This window comes from Prunus persica, chromosome G1 (assembly GCF_000346465.2).
Source record: "Prunus persica cultivar Lovell chromosome G1, Prunus_persica_NCBIv2, whole genome shotgun sequence".
NCBI classification, from domain to species: Eukaryota; Viridiplantae; Streptophyta; class Magnoliopsida; order Rosales; family Rosaceae; genus Prunus; species Prunus persica.
Window position 1 is genome coordinate 46,843,464 of NC_034009.1, and position 20,358 is coordinate 46,863,821.

Below are 20,358 nucleotides of genomic sequence, written 5' to 3' on the forward strand. Positions count from 1 at the left end.
GGTGCAAGAAGGTGCAGTTGCACCTCCTGTCAAGGGAAAATCTCTTAGAGAGGCCGGAATATACATGTGCCCACTCCTAAGAGGCTTTGCTTTTTTGTTTGCTTGCATTTTGTTTATGTTTTGTTTTTCATGAATTATGAATGACCATAGTATTGTTTAAATTCTAAGGGTATTTACTTGGTACACAACAACCAAATCTTTTTGTTTAGAAAAATTTTTAAAATAAAAAATAAAATAAGAACATGGATCAAATTTTCTTGGTACACAACAACCAAATCATTTTCCTCTTTTTAAGAAAAAAGACAAATATATTAGCCGATAGACAAAATGTCAAATACATATGATTTCATAAAAAAATTTGAAACTGCCGTAGAAGTGGTGTAGTAAAAGTGAGAAAGCACTTTTGATAAGAACCACACAACATTTCTTTGGAGAAGGACCCATGATCAGTATTATTGAGTGCATAGAATTAGTTGTTATCATAATAAATAAATAAATAAAAGTTTATTTGTTGAAATGCCCTTTGTAGTTTTTAAATAGTCTTAGTTTGCCTCATGACTTTTTAAATGACTCAATCTCCTCCCTGAACTTCCACAATGTGATCAAGGTTGCCATATTCTATTAGTTTTCATATGAAAATCGTTAAATCAGCTGACATAATATGAGTATTTTAGTAAATGTAACTACTAAAAATTCAAATTAAATATAAAAAATTCTTGAAATGTTTACCATGTTTAAAAATATATAAAATAAAAATAAATTAGGAATAAATTTTTAACAATACTCAGCATCCCAACTCCTGAGCTAGACGATCTTGTCAAACCCCTCATCTTCTCTCTCTTCCCACCAATTCCCCCTCTCATCTCTCCATCTCTCCATCACTTCCCCTATTATCTCTCTCATCTCTCCCTCTTTTCCCGTGCAACTTAGATCTGGAGGAGAGAGTGATGCCGGAGAAATATCTCCCCCAAAATTATTCATATGAATTAAAGTATTAATACAGTAATTAAAATTAAACAAAATAATTATAAAAATCTGAAAAATTGAAGAGATGTTCGTAATTTTTTTTTTCCATTTATGGAAAACTCAAGGAATGTGCCAACAACTCCTAGGGGTCGTTTGGTACACAGACTTGGCTTGGACTGGATTGGACTAAATTTAGTACCATGTTTGTTTTATTTAATTCTAGTCTTAGATGAGATTGCTAATACCGGGCCCACCAAAAATACCTCACTAGGAGGGGACTACTAAACCCATGTAGAAAGGGAGGATTAGCTAGTCCTATGTTCACCAATATATAAGATGCATATATTATATTGTAATACTAATAACATATATTATTATTATTATTATTATTATTATTATTATTATTATTATTATTACATACACATATACTATAATGTACATATATACATGTATATACACATATACATGTATATACACATATACATGTATATATATAAATACATATATACATATATAATATATATATAAGATCAAGCCAAGCCAAGCCAAACCAGTCCCTAAATATAGTCCATGTCAAGACAGTCCTGTGTACCAAACAAGCCCCTAGAGAATTAAAATCCATGGATTTGTTAACTCAACAAGCTGACTTTGGCTCCTCTGTTCCCAAAGAAGAGGTTCCCAAGATGGCTGATTCTAGGTATGCTAGATATAATTTCTATAAATTTAAAGTCATTGTTGGGTTCCCTCAGCTAATACTTTGTCAAATGCTGGAAAATAGTGGCTTGTTCATCATGGCTCAGTGTGAAGAAATCTTCCCTAGGAGAGGCTCAAAACGCACACATGACCAACTTATATGGCAGACAAGTAATCGTGTTTAACAGAACAATTGACAGAGAGAGGAATTAGGTGAACAGTTATCAGTGGGTTGCGGGGATGGACTGACTTTGACGGTTTTGCTTCTCAATTTCACGAAATAATTGACAGACTTTGACGGTCGGACCGAAAAATTTAGTCAGTAGACCAAAATAAAACTCGAGCAATAATTGGGGGTGACCAAAAATTTAGTCCATGAAAAGTTTCGATCAAAAACCCTATATATATTTAATGATTTATTGACCCAGAGTCTTGTAAAGAGGTCGAAATAAATTTCCAATATGGGACAAAGTTCAACTCAAACTTGCTTATAAAGCCAACATCAGTTAATATGAAGCTCTTCTAAGTTTAAATTTCCTTACTTAAATCAATCCAGCCCAAATTAATCTCTCACATATGTCCTTGTTTGAATTGAAATTGTGGTATTTTTTGGGTACTTCTTAGCTGATCTTCGACTGTGATTTGCCTGATCTAAGGTAATTTAGTGTTGGTTAGGTGGCATAGGTTTAACCTTTGTATAGTAAAGGAATTAGAATGCAAAGATAACTAAATTAGTTTTATCAAACTGTTTTTTTTATTTTTTTTATTTTTATAATTGTGGTAAATTATGAAAGTAAAATCAACAACTTCCTAGTCTAGTTGTCTTTGTTAATTTTCATTTCTCCAACTTATTGTGCTATATCAAGGCATGATCGTAAGTGGATTGTCAGTGCTTTGAATTAGTTGTGATGAGAAAAAAAAGGCATCCTGCACTTGATTTTCCTTATGTCTTTTTTCTTTTGACTGACCTATAAATTAGTCACTAACGACCTTGTCTAATAAACTCTCATGACTTGCCAAGTGCTTTGACCTCCCAAGTTTACCAAACAAATAGAAATAGTTTGTTAATAATTGTATTTCCTATCATAATTTACTTCTTCATTGATTATTTATAGGTATAAAAAATCATGGCTTAAATGTTGAAATGGTCCCTGTGTTTTATCTTATCGGCCAATTTAGTCCTTGTGTTATTAATTTGGCCAATTTAGTACCTGTGTTTGTATCTGTTAACAAATTTGATCCTTTTAGTCAAAATTATGTTAAAACCTTAAAAAAGAACATTTAAAATTAATTTAAAATTTTGTAATTAATTGTAAAGATTTAAACTCAAATAATAATAATGCTAAAATGATTAAAACTCACACAACCTCAACCTCCAATGGTCTCGATTCTCGTAGGAAAAAAAAAAAGGGTTCTTAGTAGAATTGATGCTTACTCTTTTCTTGCTGCAAATTTTCTTCTATCTTCTATTTAAGATTTTCTCATACTCTACCCTTCATCTCTCTCTCCTCTCCGATCCATGGGTCTGGATGTCATCGACTTTTGCTACAGCCAGGATGATCAATTGGCGGTAGAGCCGTCAAGCTTACGGTGACTGGCTATGATGATCTTCATGATTTGTCAGAGAGAGAGAGAGAGAGAGAGAGAGAGAGAGAGAGTTGTTGTAGTTTATGTGGGGTTGGAATGGTGGTGAGGGTGGCTATGGTTTTGGGGTTGGAGTGGTGGTGGTGATGGTGGTTGGGTTTGGGAGGTGGTTGAGGTGTGTGCGCGAATTGGGGAAGGTGAAATTTAAAAGAAATATATTTCATTTTCAGTTTGAATTAAAATTTTTATCATCAATTACATTTTTAAAAAAATTAATTTTATATTTTTAAAGGAATGGACCACATTGACTAACATATACAAACACAAGGACCAAATTGGCCAAATTGATAACACGGGGACTAAATTGGCCTATGAGATAAAACACAGGGACCATTTTAACATTTAAGCCAAAAAATCATTAACTTTCTTTTGATTAGTGTAGTCCACCAAAAAAAAAAAAAGATTTTGGGATCTGCTTGATAAAAACCCACACGATTTTTTTACAAGGATGGACCACGAGTGTGTTTTCTAATTAGTGGCAAGCATAGGCATCACCCCACACTTTCTTTCATTTCCAGTCTTTTTTCCACTTGGCGGACCTTAATTCAATAAAGAGAAGGGTTGTAGGTGATTCAAAATGAATTTTATGAGTCTAAACTCAATTTACTAAAAATTTTAAGAGATGCATTAGACAGGATGTACTTTTCTTGGATATCAATGCTTGTAATTGAGGTCAGGCTTTAAGTCCCCCCTTCTTTTTTTAGTTGTTAATCAATAAAGTTATCCCTTGTACCGCGGAGGTTTCTTCCACACAAAAAAGAAACGCTTCGAAAATACGAGTCTACTGAGTTAGAATGGGATGAAAGACAAAAGAATGCAGAGAGATAAATAATCCCAATCAATACAATCAGATGCTTGTTTATATGTTTTTCTTAGGAAAGAAGATAACAACTCATGACGGATGAGAATATTATATATCTTGAATTAGTAAGAAAAAGGACAAACAAAAAACATATAGTAAGAATCAAAATCCAGGAGGAGGAATACAGTAGATGAACATAGCCAAATCACTGCATGTGTATCAAAGGGTTGGTTTATTGAGTTCAAGAACGCCTCCTCACACATAAAAACAATTACATACACTAAAACTAACTCAGAATTTAGTTTGGATGAGGTAAAATAACTCGAAATTTAGTTAAAAGTCGAGAATTTAAGAGAATTAAGAAATTGACAATTTCCTTGTTTGACAACTTAAACGCAGAATTTATTAACTGATGTGTGGAAAAAATCATGGAAATTAGGACATCAAATTCTCGAGTTTAATTTCCACCAAAATAAGCATCATTTCACAATTTTCATAGTTCCATTTACAAAATTCGACATACATAAAATTCAAACACTGAAATCTTCAATTGCCAGAAATTGAAATGATGGAAATCTAAATTCCGTCATTTTAGAATTCTATGTAATTTTCAATTTCTTCATCTAAATGGAGGATAATAGTGTGCCTTTTTCTCAGAAACCCAATAGAGGATAATAGTGTGCCTTTTGCCAAAAGAAAATCTAATGAAAAATAAAGGCTTATTTATGTACATACCCCCTGTGCTTTCAAACTTGTCTCAGATTACCACATGTGTTTGAAAACGTCTCAAAGTACCGTCTAACCTTGTAAAAACCGTCTCACGTTACCCATTCCGTCAGTATTTTTGACGTTCCGTTACGAATGTTGGGCCCCACTTCTTTTTTTCTCCTCCTTCCCCCTCCCCCCATTCCAAAACAGCAGCCCCTCCCCTTTATTACTGTTCATAGCTTATTTACCCTCCAAAACTCAAATTTATCCTAACCAACACAACTAGCAGCAAGAACAGCTCGAGAGGTTGAAAAATCATACCTGGATCGAAGCAAATGGTGCTCGGAATCGCCCGAACGAGCGATGGAGATTTTGGGTAAAAACAGGCCAATTTCTTGCTTTTTCCGGCGGTTGTCAGCGGTTGAGATGTGAGGCTAGTAGAGGACAACGTGCTGGTTCTTTTGATACCCATGTCGTCGCTTGGGGTGGCCAGAGGAGGAGATGGCAGCCCAAAAACTAGTTGGATGAACAGTAACAAAGTTGTTCTAGAATTTGGTTTTGGGGGTGGGGGGGGGGGGGGGGGGGGGGAAAAAGGAAAAAAAAGGAAGTGGGGCCCAACGTTCGTAACGGAACGTCAAAAAAACTGACGGAAGGAGTAACGTGAGACGGTTTTTAAAATGTTAGAGGGTACTTTGAGACGTTTTCAAACACAAATGGTAATCTGAGACAAGTTTGAAAGCACATGGGGCATGTACATAAATAACCCAAAAATAAATGACATTCTGCCAAAATATGTCCTACACGTTATGAAAGACTAATATACAGCTTTTTTAAATCTTAGTCATTTGCTCCACTGAACTCCTTATTCACGTTTTGTTTAAGTGCAAGTATGTGAGAAGAGAAGATCCCGTTTGGACACGTCCTCTCCGCAAAAGATGTATAAATAGCACTCTAGATGACTCATTATTGCTCACAGAGTAAGTATTTAGCTCATGAATATGGGTAGCACTGTTGTCAGGTTTCTAAGCACTGCAACCTTATTTACCATTTGCTTATTATTATGCAATGCAAATCTGAGTGCGCCTTGCAAACAAAATGAGAGACAAGCACTTTTGAATTTTACGCACGATCTTGAAGATCCTTACAGCAATCAGCTTTCATCTTGGGCTGGTGAAGGAGATTGTGGCAATTGGACGGCAGTTGTCTGTGACAATTTAACAGGTCATGTCTGCGAGCTCCACCTTGTCGGACATGTGGACATGTTAAGTGGTAAGATAAATCCATCTCTACCCAATTTAAAGCATCTTACCTACTTGGATCTAAGCAACAATGATTTTCGAAGAATGCAGATTCCTAGCTTCTTAGGTTCTCTCAAAAGTTTAAGATATCTTAACCTCTCAGAGTCGTTGTTCACTGGATTAATTCCTCATCAATTGGGAAATCTAAAAAGTCTACAGGTTCTTGATCTGCACGATTCCTATTTGGAACTGGAGGTTGAGAGCCTTCAATGGATTTCTGGTCTTTCTCAATTGCAACACTTGGACATGAGTGGTGCAAATCTTAGCAAAGCATCTGATTGGTTGCGGGTGACAAACACACTCCCGTCTTTGGTGGAGAACTTGGATATGTCTTTTTGTGGACTTTATCACATACCTGGTGGTATTGCCAACATGACTAATCTTAAATTCCTTCATCTCCAGTACAACTCTATCAGTTATACTATACCTAAATGGTTGTACAGGCTTAGCCACCTTCAGTCCCTTATTCTTTCCGGCAATTCTTTTCATGGTGAGATCTCGTCTTCCCTTGGAAACCTCACATCCATTGTCAATCTTGACTTAAATTCTAATCAAGTTGCAGGGAATATCCCGAACTCTTTGGGAAATCTTTGTAAGTTGACTACTCTTGATATGTCGGAGAACAATCTCATTGAGTCTGTCAGGGAACAATCTTTCTGGCCATTTAACAGATAAGCTTGATCATTTTGAAAAGTTGCGCGCCCTTGATCTTTCTCATAACTCAAAATCAGGTTCCCTTCCACTGTCCTTTGGCAATCTGTCATGCCTAGAAGTTTTGAGAATTGGTGTTAATAATTTAACAAATGTTGTCTCTCAACTACATTTCACTAATCTTACAAGATTGGTGGAATTTCAAGCAAGTGGAAACTCATTGACTCTTGAAACTGTTATAAAAAATAATAGTTTTCATTTTTCCGTAAAGCCAAATACAAAACATTTATATTATAAATAACATATAAACAGATTGGAAAGCTTTGAAGGTATAATGAAATTGAAGAAAACAAAATAATAGGTAAGTAAAAGAAAATAAATAATAAGTAAGAAGGTGAGTTTGGTACGGTGAAGCACGTCAAAGACGATGTCCTAAAGCCTTTGTAGCCTCCCTACGTGCAGGTACTGACGGTCTACAAGACTCCAAGATATGACCCCTTGTACATAGACTCAGGATCCGCTATGAGCACGTTCATAGACAGATATAGGTATCCAAGTCACATAACCATTGCCCAAAATAATAATAATAATAATAATAAGTAGAGAATATATGTAAAAGTAGAAAAAGAGAGAATTAGAATGTGTATGTGATATTCTGATAGTGTATTGTGTGTGTTTCAAATATGAATGAAGAGTGACCTTTTATAGGCATCCAAAAACATGTAACCTTCACCAACCAAAAAATTAAGGCATTCACCAACTAAAAATAAAACCTAAATATTAAATATTTATAACCCCACAATAAATAAAATAAAATAACTAAAATAATTAAATAAATAAAACGGTTAAATTTTTACAACCTTTTAAAATTCCAACATAAACTACTAGTGGCTTCCTCCATTCCAACTTTCTATTTTGCTTTTAAATTCTTGGCATCTGGAGCCATCGGAATTGCCCATGTGGCTTCAGAGTCAAACGCAGTTGCAGTTTCTTAGCATGTCCAACACAAGAATTTCAGGTACCATTATGACTTGGTTTTGGAACTTTTCTTCCCAATTAAGGTTTATTGATCTCTCTGAAAATAAATTGTTTGGTGAGGTTCCACATATATTTCCCAGTTCGCAGTATCAGGATATTTTCCTAGATTCTAACCAGTTCAATGGTTCATCACCTCTTGTTTCATCAACAGTAGAGATACTAGATCTTTTCCAACTCATCGTTTTCTGGAACGCTCTTTCGCTTCTTCTGTAATAATAATAGTGAACCGAAGGCACTTTCAATTCTTCATCTGGACAACCATCGTCTATCTGGAAAAATTCCTGACTGTTTCAGAAACTGGAAAAACTTGGTAGTTGTAAATTTAGAAAGCAACAATTTAATTGGGAATATTCTAAGGTCTTTGGGCTACTTGCACTGGAGCCTCAAATACTTGCACTTGCGCAATAATCACTTGCACGGGGAGTTGCCTCCATATCTAAAGAAATGTACAGAATTGACTATTCTTGACCTTAGTTACAATAAGTTTCTAGGAAAGATACCAATGTGGATTGGAACAAGCCTTTCAATTTTGGCGGTTCTTAGCCTTCGTTCAAATCAGTTTCATGGCCACAGTCCGTACAAACTTTGCGATCTCACATATCTCCGTATATTGGACCCTGCACATAACAATATCTCAGGAAGAATGCCAAGGTGTTTGTACAAATTTAAGGCGATGGCTTCAAACTCTGAAATCTCTCATTATTCCTTTTATTATGGAAATAATTATTATTATGATAATTCATTTGAAGCTAACAATATAGAGACTGCAATATTGGTGTCGGAAGGTAGAGAAGTGAAATATGGAAGCATTCTTCTTAGCTTGGCAATTAGTTTGGACCTTTCAGACAACATTATCTCTGGAGAAATCCCTGAAGAACTTACCAGCCTCATCTACTTGCAGTCGGTGAATTTGTCTTACAATCTTTTGAGTGGAAGAATCCCTCCCAAGATTGGTGATATGAGACGGTTAGAATCTCTTGATTTGTCCATGAATCAACTTTGTGGTCAAATTGCTCCAAGTATGTCAAGTTTGACATTTCTCAGTGCCTTGAACTTGTCCTACAATAATTTGACAGGCGAGATTCCGAAAAGCACTCAACTTCGGAGTTTGGATCAAACCAGTTTTATTGGTAATAAACTTTGTGGCCCTCCACTTGAAGTGAACTGCAGTAATACCAACGGGACAGTGCCACCGGTAGCAGATCAGAAACGGAGGAAGTGATTTGTTTGAAGACGGTTGGTTCTATCTGAGCTTGGGACTAGGATTTCTGTTCGGTTTTTGGAGTGTTCTTGTCTCGTTGTTGTTGAACTTTCCATGGAGCATTGTCTTTTCTCGGTTCCTAAATAGCATTGTGAAGAAGCTTTATGGGGTAATTGTTGAACATTTTTAACTATTTCTGCAGGTAGATTGACCTTGGTTTGTTCTTTTAGATGTTATCGTTTCCAAAATTTTAAGAGATGCTTTAAACAGGATGTACTTTTCTTGGATATCGATGCTTGTAATTGGGGTCAGGCTTTAAGTCCCCCCTTCTTTTTTCAGTTGTTAATCAATAAAGTTACCCTTATACCGTCGAGGTTTCTTCCACACAAAAAAAAGATGCTTCAGAAATACGAGTCTACTGAGTTTGAATGGGATGAAAGACAAAAGAATGCAGAGGGATAAATAATCCCAATCAATACGATCAGATCAGATGCTTGTCTATATGTTTTTCTTAGGAAAAAAGATAACAACTCATGACAGATGAGAATATTATATATCTTGAATTAGTAAAAATCAAAATCCAGGAGGAGGAGGACATTAGATGAACACAGCCAAATCACTGCATGTGTTTCAAAGGGTTGGTTTATTGAGTTCGCGAATGCCTCCTCACACATAAAAACAATTACATACACTGATTATATATGCGCTCCTAGTCTTAAAGACTACCAGAAATCATTGTGCACTCGTTTATTACAAATGACAATTCCAAAACTACAGTTTTTTATTATATAAATGTTAATTACACATTTATATGTATTAACAGTAGGCCTTTGTCACAAGGTATCAAAAAAAAATATATATTTATCCATGTACGCCACATTGTTATTTGGATGATTCCCTTTACAGTATGTGTTCTTTGTACTTTTATTCCTTTTGATGTCTTTTTATAAGTATAAAAAAGTGAAAGTGTATTTTTAGTTGGCTATTTCCTGGCAAATGTAAAGAGTCGGTAAGTTGGTTATTCCTAATCTTAGAATTAATTGTAGCTTGTGACAGTTGGAGCTTGCAGTAAACGAGGGGCATGATTGACTAGTGTTACACGGCAAAGCTCTTTTATGGTAAGAATAATTTGCATTCATATTGGATTTGGTTTCCCAATTAAAGATTGAGTTGGTGTAAAGTCTATACAAATCTGCATAGAGTCTTAAATAAGGAAGAAGTTTAAATAAGGCCAATCTTTTTGTTTATTAGGTAAAAGAGTTAAAGAGGTTTTTCTCTCCTGTGTGGAGGGTTTTTTCCTCGTGCGAGATTTCGTACAAATACGTTGTCTTCATTTATTTTCTCAGTTTGTTGTGTTTTTTATTTTTGCTGTGTAGTACAAGGATTGAATCACATATCAATCCTGCATATTGCATTTTAATATTGATCCATCCAGGTTTACAATTACAAAAAGTCACTAAATTACACCCTATTCAATTACATACAAATTTCATGGAATATCACAAAATAGTGGAAACAAAAATCGAAACATTAAAATCAGCACAAAAAATAGAGACAATAAAGCTAGAGTGCTGCTATTTCCACCCCCTTGTTCTATTTTCTCACCCACCTTATTTTCCCACCCACTATGTAAATTTAAAAAAACACAATCCTATCTTTCCACCCACCATTATTCCTAAAATGCCCTTTAATTATTAATTCAAGCACCTTTAATTAGTAATTCAAGCAAACTCTCTTTCATGTTAAGAAATTCATTAGCTAATAACGTCATTTAAATTTAATCCAATGGCTGAAAAGTTGGCATATCAATAAAATATTTAAATTCAATTGAAAAATATCAAATAAAAATATAAATAAATAAATTTTCAATCCTTCTCTCCTTCCAGCCCATCGATCACCAGCTATGGATCCTCTCGTCCCCACCTAGAGCCACCCCAAACCACCCCTCCCCCACCACCCCACCACACCGAACCCAACAACAATCCACCCTCCAACTCAATCAATTTCAACCCAAAGTTCCAAATTTCTCGATTAAAAATCCATTCTTATAATTTTCTTTTGGTACAAATCATTGGAATTGATTAATTCATGGGATGAGCTGGAGTTACAGAGATGGGAATTGAGGGAGAGCCCAGTCACTAGTCCACACTTAAATTGATGCGCATGAGAGGGCATTTTCTCCGTTCTGTGAGATCGAGTCCTTTGACGGCGACTTCTTTACTCCTAAGACGCCGTTACTCGACGGACTCATCGACGCTTGCTCTTCCACCATCCCTCTTCCTCCTCCACCTCCACCGTTAGTGAGCTCATTATTCGGCGGTTCAGAATTAAACATGGAAGAAATTTTAATATTTTTCTCTTAGTTCTTAGAAGTCATTTTATGAAAGAGTAAATTTGTTTTTAAAATTTTGAAAATAAGGCAGATGGGAAAATAAGACAGGGAGTAGAAATAGCAGCACTCTAAAGCTATAAAACAACACATTAAGTAGGGGTATTTTTGGATGCGAAATATATTAAGTTTGAGATATTAAGCCTAATTAGGTGACTTGTTTAATTGGATCCTAATTATCGAATTTTACTTATAAAACTTAAATTAAATTTTTTTAAAAAAATAATAATGGACTGCACGTAAAAAAAAAAAAATTTAAAAGTAAAAGCAAAATTTACTATAATAATAAAAGCTCGTGACTGCGAGTGCTTGGCTGGCCTACAATCAGTGACGGACTAGAAATTTTTTAGCGGTGGTGCAAAATTGATTAAGTATGAAAAATGATTTTTCGGAATACTCATTTTCTCAAGATAATTTTTGGCGGCTTTTATTCCTTACACATCAAATAAGAAAACTTGATTTTATGGGATTTTAGTATGAAGTATATATTGACTTAATGAGCCATCATTTTTAGCCTAAATCGTATTTTACACTAAAACCGATTTTTCATATTTTGATTTGGTAGGAATTTGATTTTCTAGTATTTTTATTTAAATCCAAATGGGGGGTACTTCCTTATTTACATTGTAAACTTAAGTAAATGGAGTAATATAAAAATAAATTAAAGTAAAAGGACAAAGACATTTACTTAAATGTTGAAAATAGAAATAAGGTAATCTGTACACTAGTTGAGTAAAGGGACAGTTTGCGCCTTAATGGATTCGCATCTGCCTACAATGAATAAATATGTTCAGTATAATTTATTCATCTCGGCAAAAGTGCAAGAAAAAGGTTACTTCTAAAGAAGAAGAAAAAAAATGTAGAATTTACCCACCAATAAAATTATTTCCAAGGGTTGAGCAAAAAATCTTTTCCTCCAGTTATATTTGTGATTGGAAACAAAAAATCTATATATAAAAAATATAAAAACTCTAGGCTGGATGATGTTATATTAGCACTCCAAATTGCACCTCCCACACTTCTAAATGGTTTGAGAAGTGGTGGGGGATAATAAAAGTGAAAAAGATTTAATTTTTGGGCCTCCTCATCTAAGAGCACTTCCACCAGTTGACTCTTGCCATGGCAAGATTAGCCCTAGGGCAGGCACTATTCACGTGAATAGTGCCTGCCCTAGCCCCCTCCAGTAAAATGTGTTTCCAGCAGTTGGGGCTTGCCATGGCAATTACTATTCATTTTTTTGTTTTTTTTCACAATTTTGTTTACTTAAACAATTAATTTGGATAATATTTTCGGATAAGATTTTTGGGTTCCTACGTGTCAATACTATTCATATCGGATAAGATTTTCGGTTTCAAATTTCAGATAAATTTCAGATAAATTTCAAATTTCAGATACATTTCAAAATTCAAATTTCAGATAAATTCAAAATGTCAAATTTCAGATACATTTCGGAATTCAAATTTCAGATAAATTTGAAATTTGAAATTTCATTTGAATTTCAAATTTCAGATAAGATTTTCACCCTCTAAGATTGCGCCGCGTGTCATATCTATCTGTGTACATTTTTCTATAAAATCAGAGGTTCAGCTCATACCTCCCACACCAGTTCTTCTCTACATTTCCATTTCTCAAATTTTAGATTTCATTCTCCATTCTCAATGGCAGACATGGAAGAGGTTTTGGAGAGGCAAGAGCGAGAAACTAGAGAAAGAATGCGTAGACGAGCTGCAAGCAAAAGGGCGCAGAGAGAACTAGATGAGCAACTTGGCATAGCAGTTGCTTTGCTGGAGGAAGAAAAGCAGGCTCGCCGTGGTTCACGAGAAGGCCGTCGCCTAAATGTGGACAGACATAGACATTCCCGGGGTAAGAATCTTATGGAAGATTATTTTATCCCACAATCTCTGTACTCTGATGTTCATTTTCGAGGGAGATATAGAATGCAACCCCATTTGTTCAATAAAATCATGCATGATATTTACAATTATGATGAATATTTTGTTCAAAAGAGAAATTGTGCTGGAAATTTGGGACTTCTTCCAGAGCAGAAATTCACAGCTGTGATACGAATGTTGGCGTATGGGTCATCTGCTGATCAGGTGGATGAGATTGCTCGGATGGGGAAGTCCACTATTTTGGAGAGCTTGGTGCGATTTTGTGATGCAGTGGAAACTCTGTACACCAGAGACTACCTCCGCAAACCTACGCCCAGGGACCTGCAAAGGCTTCTCCAAAAAGCTGAGTCTCGAGGATTCCCTGGCATGATTGGTAGTATTGACTGCATGCACTGGCAGTGGAAAAATTGTCCAACTGCTTGGCAAGGGGACTACGGAAATAGAAAAGGGCAGAAAAGTATCATCCTGGAAGCAGTTGCTGGTTTTGATACATGGGTTTGGCACGCCTTCTTCGGAGTTGCCGGATCTCAAAACGATTTGAATGTCCTAGGTCAATCCCCGGTGTTCAATGATGTTTTGAGAGGTGAAGCCCCAAATATCACATATGAAATTAATAATACCATCTACCAGACCGGGTATTATCTAGCTGATGGCATATACCCGAGGTGGACAACATTTGTGAAAACAATTCCACATCCCCGATCCCATAAGGAAAAATTTTTTGCTTGCTATCAAGAGGGGTACAGAAAAGATGTTGAGAGGTGCTTTGGTATCCTTCAAGCTCGGTGGGCTATTATCAGGGGCGCGGCACGTCTATTTGACGAGGAGGTGCTTAGGAGTATAATGATGACTTGTATCATCCTCCATAACATGATTGTGGAAGATGAATATGATTACGATGCTGATGGCATGTATGAACCAAATCCCATGGACACGGCCCTAACACGAATTTATGAAAAACCAGTGGGGCCAAATGGAGCAGCAGTGCAGCATGAACCGTTGGTTAGAGACGGTAGTTTCATGCCTCGTATGATTGATCGCTACACGGAGATGCAATCGTCGTATATTCATGAACACCGTCAAGTTGACTTGATGGAGCATTTATGGGCGGTGAAAGGCAATGAAGGAAATGAAGGTGAATAAAGTGAAGTGAAGAAGTTGTTTTTATTTTATTATGTTTATGTTTTATGCTTTGGTTGTGGGTTGTTTATTTTTTATGCTTTGGTTGTGGGTTGTTTATGTTTTATGCTTTGGTTGTGGGTTGTTTATTTTTTATGCTTTGGTTGTGGTTTGCTTTTTATGTATGGAATGTTTTGAATAAAAAGGATTTTTGTTGAATATTTTCTTTATTGACTAAAAGAAAAGCAATACAACTAATAATAAAATAAAATACATGAATTAAACAAAACAAAAAATACAATGAAATGAAAGGTACATGAATTAAAGAAAACAAAAAATACAATGAAATCAAAGGTACATGAATTAAAGAAAACAAAAAATACAATGAAATCAAAGCCAAGTAAACTAAGACATGAAAGGCAAACAAACTAGTTTAATGGTTTCCATCATTTAACCAATCCGTGTTGCTAGGTCCATCGTCACGAAAAAGTCTTCGTCTCATAATATCCCTTCGTTCTAGCTTCCAATATTGTTTTGTTTCAGGGGACATATGGCTTGTATCCATGGTCATGGTTTCCCGATCTTTTTTTTCAATGTTTTGTTCGCGTACATACTCCCTTTCTTTGCGCACATACTCCCTTTCTTTTGCATATTCTACTTGAATAGCCATATCATGCTCTTGTTGTTTCAAGTCCATTTCAATTCTCATGGCTTGGGGCTTTGAAAGTTCCTCCAAAAATTGAGATGCATTCTTGCTAGAATTACTCCCTCTCTTCGCCTTCGCCGCCTTCCTCCCAATAGGCCTTGGCTCATTTTCAATTGGTGAGTCTAGATTCATCGGGGAATCCATAGGTGAATCCGATGCCGGAGTCTCACGAAGTGGAGTCTCGTTCAAGACTACCGTCGGACCGGTTGGAATAATTTGGAATCTCTTACAAGTCTTCACCACCTCCCAACAATGGGTATGGATGAAACTTTTTTTCCCTTGGCCAGTAGCACCAAACCACATTTGTGCTTGTATAATCTATAAAAAAAAATGAAATGGAAATGCAAGAGAATTTTTAAAATATTGGCAATGCAACATGTAAAAAAAAAAACTAATGGAAATTAAAGAATTAATAAAAAAATGCAACATGTATTAAAAAAAATAGAGACATATTAACAAAATATATAAATTGCAAGAAACATTTAAATAAAAATTAATATGACATAGAAATTAATAGAAGAAAAATGACAAATAATTTACCTCATTGCTAAGATTTTCTCCGCTTCGTTGGTTGTCAATTGCTTTTGCTAAAGCATTTCTCCATTTCCCCAACTCTTTATTAAGAACTTTCCACCTACAGGATAATGCCATTTCCGTACGTGTAGAACCAATTGCCCTTTCACAAAATGCTTGATGAATTTTTTTTCCACATATGAGAAAATTTAATCTCATTGCCCGTTACTGGACAATGACTAATTTGGACCCAAGCCTCACACAAGCTAACATCTTCCATCATGCTCCATGCCCCTCCATTTTCATTAGAAGAACCCATAATATGCTAGAAAAAAATTACAACTTGAAAGTGAAAAAATATTGAATAGAAAGTGAATAAATTTTGAGGAGAAAGTTAACAATAGTAGAAGGAGAAGAAAATATATGAGGATTTGGTGTTAAAAGTGAAGAGTATTGGTTGGTATTTATACACAAAAAATTCTGTAATTTTTGTGTATTTTTTTAAAAAAAATTCGATTTTTTTTCAATTTTTTTTGGCAGAAAAATTGGCTGCCGTTGGATTGAAGAAAAAATTCCAATCGGAGCGACCAGAGGCCGCCACGTGTCAAAGAGCCGTTGGCGGCACTGTAGCGCTGATGTGAAATTTTTTTTAACGTTGGCGCGTGCAATGCACGCGCCAACGGTAAAAAAAAATTCGAAATTTCAGGGCTGATGCCATGTTGGCGTCAGCTATTTTGTCCTGGACTTCGGGCGCGACTTCGGGCCGATTTCGCCTTCGGGCCTGCCCGTTTTGCTGGGGCCCACGCTCGCCCGGGCTGGACTTTTGCTGCTGAAATCGATTTTTTGCCCAAACCCCCCCCAGCCCGAGTGTTTCCAGCCCTGCTGGAAATGCTCTAAGAATGAAGAAGGCACGGAGGACTCAACAGACGGCCACAAGAATGTGGTGACTTATTGACGTCTTATTTAAGTCAGTCAACTCAAAGTAAACGATCTTGACAATGCGCCTAATCAACACTTATTGGGGGATGATGGACCATTAATGAATTAATTGCGGGAAGAAAAAGGCAACGCTGACCACCCTTTTCGTTTTGTCAGTTTTCATTTTTTAATCTCTTGAGGAGGTGCTTACTTTGTTAAACGAGCTTGGAGCTTCCAAGCAACATCCCATCAAAGCTCCAGGCAATAACACAGAAAAGAGGTCGAGTCACCACCGCCAATAACGACTTTGACTATTATTGTGGGGTTATAAATAAAAAATAGGGGATGCTTTGATACCTCATATGCGATGCTAAGATTTCAAAGGGCAGATCCTTAGTTCACTATTAGTAATATTGATATTGTCTTTAATTTAACTACATATTTAATATGTGAGAGGTTTTATATAATAGGCTTCGATGTTATTAAAAGTTGAATCATTTATTATATAAGACTTTCTATTTTATTAAGTATTCCGATGTGGGACTCAGTGTATTCTTCAACATCTTTGATACCAGCTCTACAATTAGGCCATTGATTGGCCAACAACGACAAAATGAAGAAAATCTGAAGTTTATCAACCAATCAAAATTATTTTTCATTGAAAACATGCCAAGCTCGTGAGAAAAGAGGACTTCAATGATAAATTATGTAGGGGTTAAGTAAATGATATTATATTCTATGTGAGAGGAGAAGAACCCGTTTGGAGACGTCCTCTCCCCCAAAGATGTACAAATAGCACTGTAGATGACTCATTACTGCTCACAGAGTAAGTATTTGATATAATTTAGCTCATGAATATGGGTAGCACTGTTGTCAGGTTTCTAAGCATTGCAACCTTATTTACCATTTGCTTATTATTATGCAATGCAAACCTGAGTGCGCCTTGCAAACAAAATGAGAGACAAGCACTTTTGATGTTCAAGCACGATCTTGAAGATCCTTCAAATCGGCTTTCATCTTGGGTTGGCAAAGGAGACTGTTGTAATTGGACGGGAGTTGTCTGCGACAATTTAACAGTTCATGTCCGCGAGCTACACCTTGCCGGACATGTGGACATGTTAAGTGGTAAGATAAATCAATCTCTACTCAATTTAAAGCATCTTACCTACTTGGATCTAAGCAACAATGATTTTCAAGGAATGCAGATTCCTAGCTTCTTAGGTTCTCTCAAAAGTTTAAGATATCTTAACCTCTCACACTCGTGGTTCGTCGGATTAATTCCTCATCAATTGGGAAATCTAACGAGTCTACAGGTTCTTGATCTGGGCAATCCCCCATATTCGGAGATTTACTCCCTTTTGGAGGTTGAGAGCCTTCAATGGATTTCTGGTCTCTCTCAATTGCAACACTTGGACATGAGTGGTGCAAATCTTAGCAAAGCATCTGATTGGTTGCGGGTGACAAACACACTCCCGTCTTTGGTAGAGAACTTGGATATGTCTTTTTGTGGACTTTATCACATACCTGGTGGTATTGCCAACATGACTAATCTTAAATTCCTTAATCTCGGGTACAACTCTATCAGTTCTACTATACCTAAATGGTTGTACAGGCTTAGCCATCTCCAGTCCCTAAGTCTTTCCTACAATTCTTTTCATGGTGAGATCTCGTCTTCCCTTGGAAACCTCACATCCATTGTCAATCTTGACTTATCTTTTAATCAAGTTGCAGGGAATATCCCAAACTCTTTGGGAAATCTTTGTAAGTTGACTACTCTTGATATGTCGGAGAACAATCTCAACGGAAGCGTGTCAGAAATTTTTGAACGTTTTTCTAGGTGTAGTTCAGTTCAAATAGAGTCATTGAGTCTATCATGGAACAATCTTTCTGGCCATTTAACAGATAAGCTTGATCATTTTGAAAAGTTGCGCCTCCTTGATCTTGCTAATAACTCAATATCAGGTCCCCTTCCACCGTCCTTTGGCAATCTGTCATGCCTAGAAGTTGTGACAATTGATGATAATAATTTTACAGGTGTTGTCTCTCAACTACATTTCACTAATCTTACAAAATTGGTGCGATTTGAAGCAAGTGGAAACTCATTGACTCTTGAAACTACTCCACACTGGCTTCCTCCATTTCAACTTAAAATTTTGGTTTTAAATTCTTGGCATCTGGAGCCATCGGAATTGCCCATGTGGCTTCAGAGTCAAACGCAGTTGCAGCTTCTTAGCATGTCCAACACAAGAATTTCAGGTACCATTATGACTTGGTTTTGGAACTTTTCTTCCCAATTAACGTATATTGATCTCTCTGAAAATAAATTTTATGGTTCATTACCTCTTGTTTCATCAACAGTAGATACACTAGATCTTTCCAACTCATCGTTTTCTGGAACGCTCTTTCACTTCTTCTGTAATAATAATAGTGAACCAAAGGCACTTTTTGCTCTTCATCTGGGCAACAATCTTCTATCTGGAAAAATTCCTGACTGTTTCAGAAACTGGAAAAACTTGGTACATTTAAATTTAGAGAGCAACAATTTAATTGGGAATATTCCAAGGTCTTTGGGCTACTTAATCTTCCTCGAATACTTGCACTTGCGCAATAATCACTTGCATGGGGAGTTGCCTCCATATCTAAAGAAATGTACAGAATTGACTATTCTTGACCTTAGTTACAATAAATTTCTAGGAAAGATACCAATGTGGATTGGAACAAGCCTTTCAAATTTGGCGGTTCTTAGCCTTCGTTCAAATCAGTTTCATGGCCACATTCCGTACAAACTTTGCAATCTCACATATCTCCAAATATTGGACCTCGCACATAACAATCTCTCAGGAAGAATGCCAAGGTGTTTGTACAATTTTACAGCAATGACCACCCCAGATGATACCCGTTTAGGCTTTGATCCTGTAATTTATGGTGTGGGCCAAAGAGAGAATGCAAACGTGGTGACAAAAGGCAGAGTAGTGAAATATGGGAACATTCTTCTTAGCTTGGTAATTAGTTTGGACCTTTCAGACAACATTATCTCTGGAGAAATCCCTGAAGAACTTACCAGCCTCATCTACTTGCAGTCGGTGAATTTGTCTTACAATCTTTTGAGTGGAAGAATCCCTCCCAAGATTGGTGATATGAGACGGTTAGAATCTCTTGATTTGTCCATGAATCAACTTTGTGGTCAAATTGCTCCAAGTATGTCAAGTTTGACATTTCTCAGTGCCTTGAACTTGTCCTACAATAATTTGACAGGCGAGATTCCGAAAAGCACTCAACTTCAGAGTTTGGATCAATCCAGTTTTATTGGTAATAAACTTTGTGGCCCTCCACTTGAAGTGAACTGCAGTAATACCAACGGGACAGTACCATCAGTAGCAGATCAGAAACATGGAGGAAGTGATTTGCTTGAAGACGGCTGGTTCTATCTGAGCTTGGGACTAGGATTTCTGTTCGGTTTTTGGAGTGTTCTTGGCTCGTTGTTGTTGAACTTGCCATGGAGCATTGTCTTTTCTCGGTTCCAAAATAGCATTGTAAAGAAGCTTTATGGGGTAATTGTTGAATATTTTTAACTATTTCTGCAGGTAGATTAACCTTGGTTGGTTCTTTTAGATGTTATCGTTTCCAAAATTTTAAGAGATGCTTTAGACAGGATGTACTTTTCTTGGATATCGATGCTTGTAATCGGGGTCAAGCTTTAAGTCATTCCCCCCTTCTTTTTTCAGTTGTTAATCAATAAAATTATCCCTTGTACTGCCGAGGTTTCTTCCACACAAAAGAGTGATGCTTCAGAAATACGAGTCTACTGAGTTTGAATGGG

The 20,358-nt window shown here is 36.3% G+C and overlaps 1 protein-coding gene and 1 pseudogene across 3 annotated transcripts; both read left to right on the forward strand.

Annotated features, from left to right (window-relative positions):
- Nucleotides 5,812-9,191, forward strand: LOC18792513 (annotated as a pseudogene). The gene is made up of 3 exons (XR_002270519.1): nucleotides 5,812-6,512; nucleotides 6,733-6,997; nucleotides 7,651-9,191. The product of XR_002270519.1 is annotated as an LRR receptor-like serine/threonine-protein kinase FLS2 (transcript).
- LOC18791060 (LRR receptor-like serine/threonine-protein kinase GSO1) lies at nucleotides 17,357-20,132 on the forward strand. 2 transcript variants are annotated; one of them, XM_020562222.1, is made up of 2 exons: nucleotides 17,357-18,794; nucleotides 19,233-20,132. In XM_020562222.1, the coding sequence occupies exons 1-2, from the start codon at nucleotides 17,390-17,392 to the stop codon at nucleotides 20,108-20,110; spliced, it is 2,283 nt and encodes a 760-aa protein (XP_020417811.1). In that variant the 5' UTR covers nucleotides 17,357-17,389; the 3' UTR covers nucleotides 20,111-20,132. The 2 variants fall into 2 exon arrangements, with proteins under 2 accessions (XP_020417811.1, XP_007226165.2); XM_007226103.2 differs by having other exon boundaries at nucleotides 17,357-20,132.

Excerpts from the sequence above, each read along its gene's own strand:
- LOC18791060 (XM_007226103.2), top strand. The coding sequence starts at position 17,390 with ATGAATATGGGTAGCACTGTTGTCAGGTTTCTAAGCATTGCAACCTTA.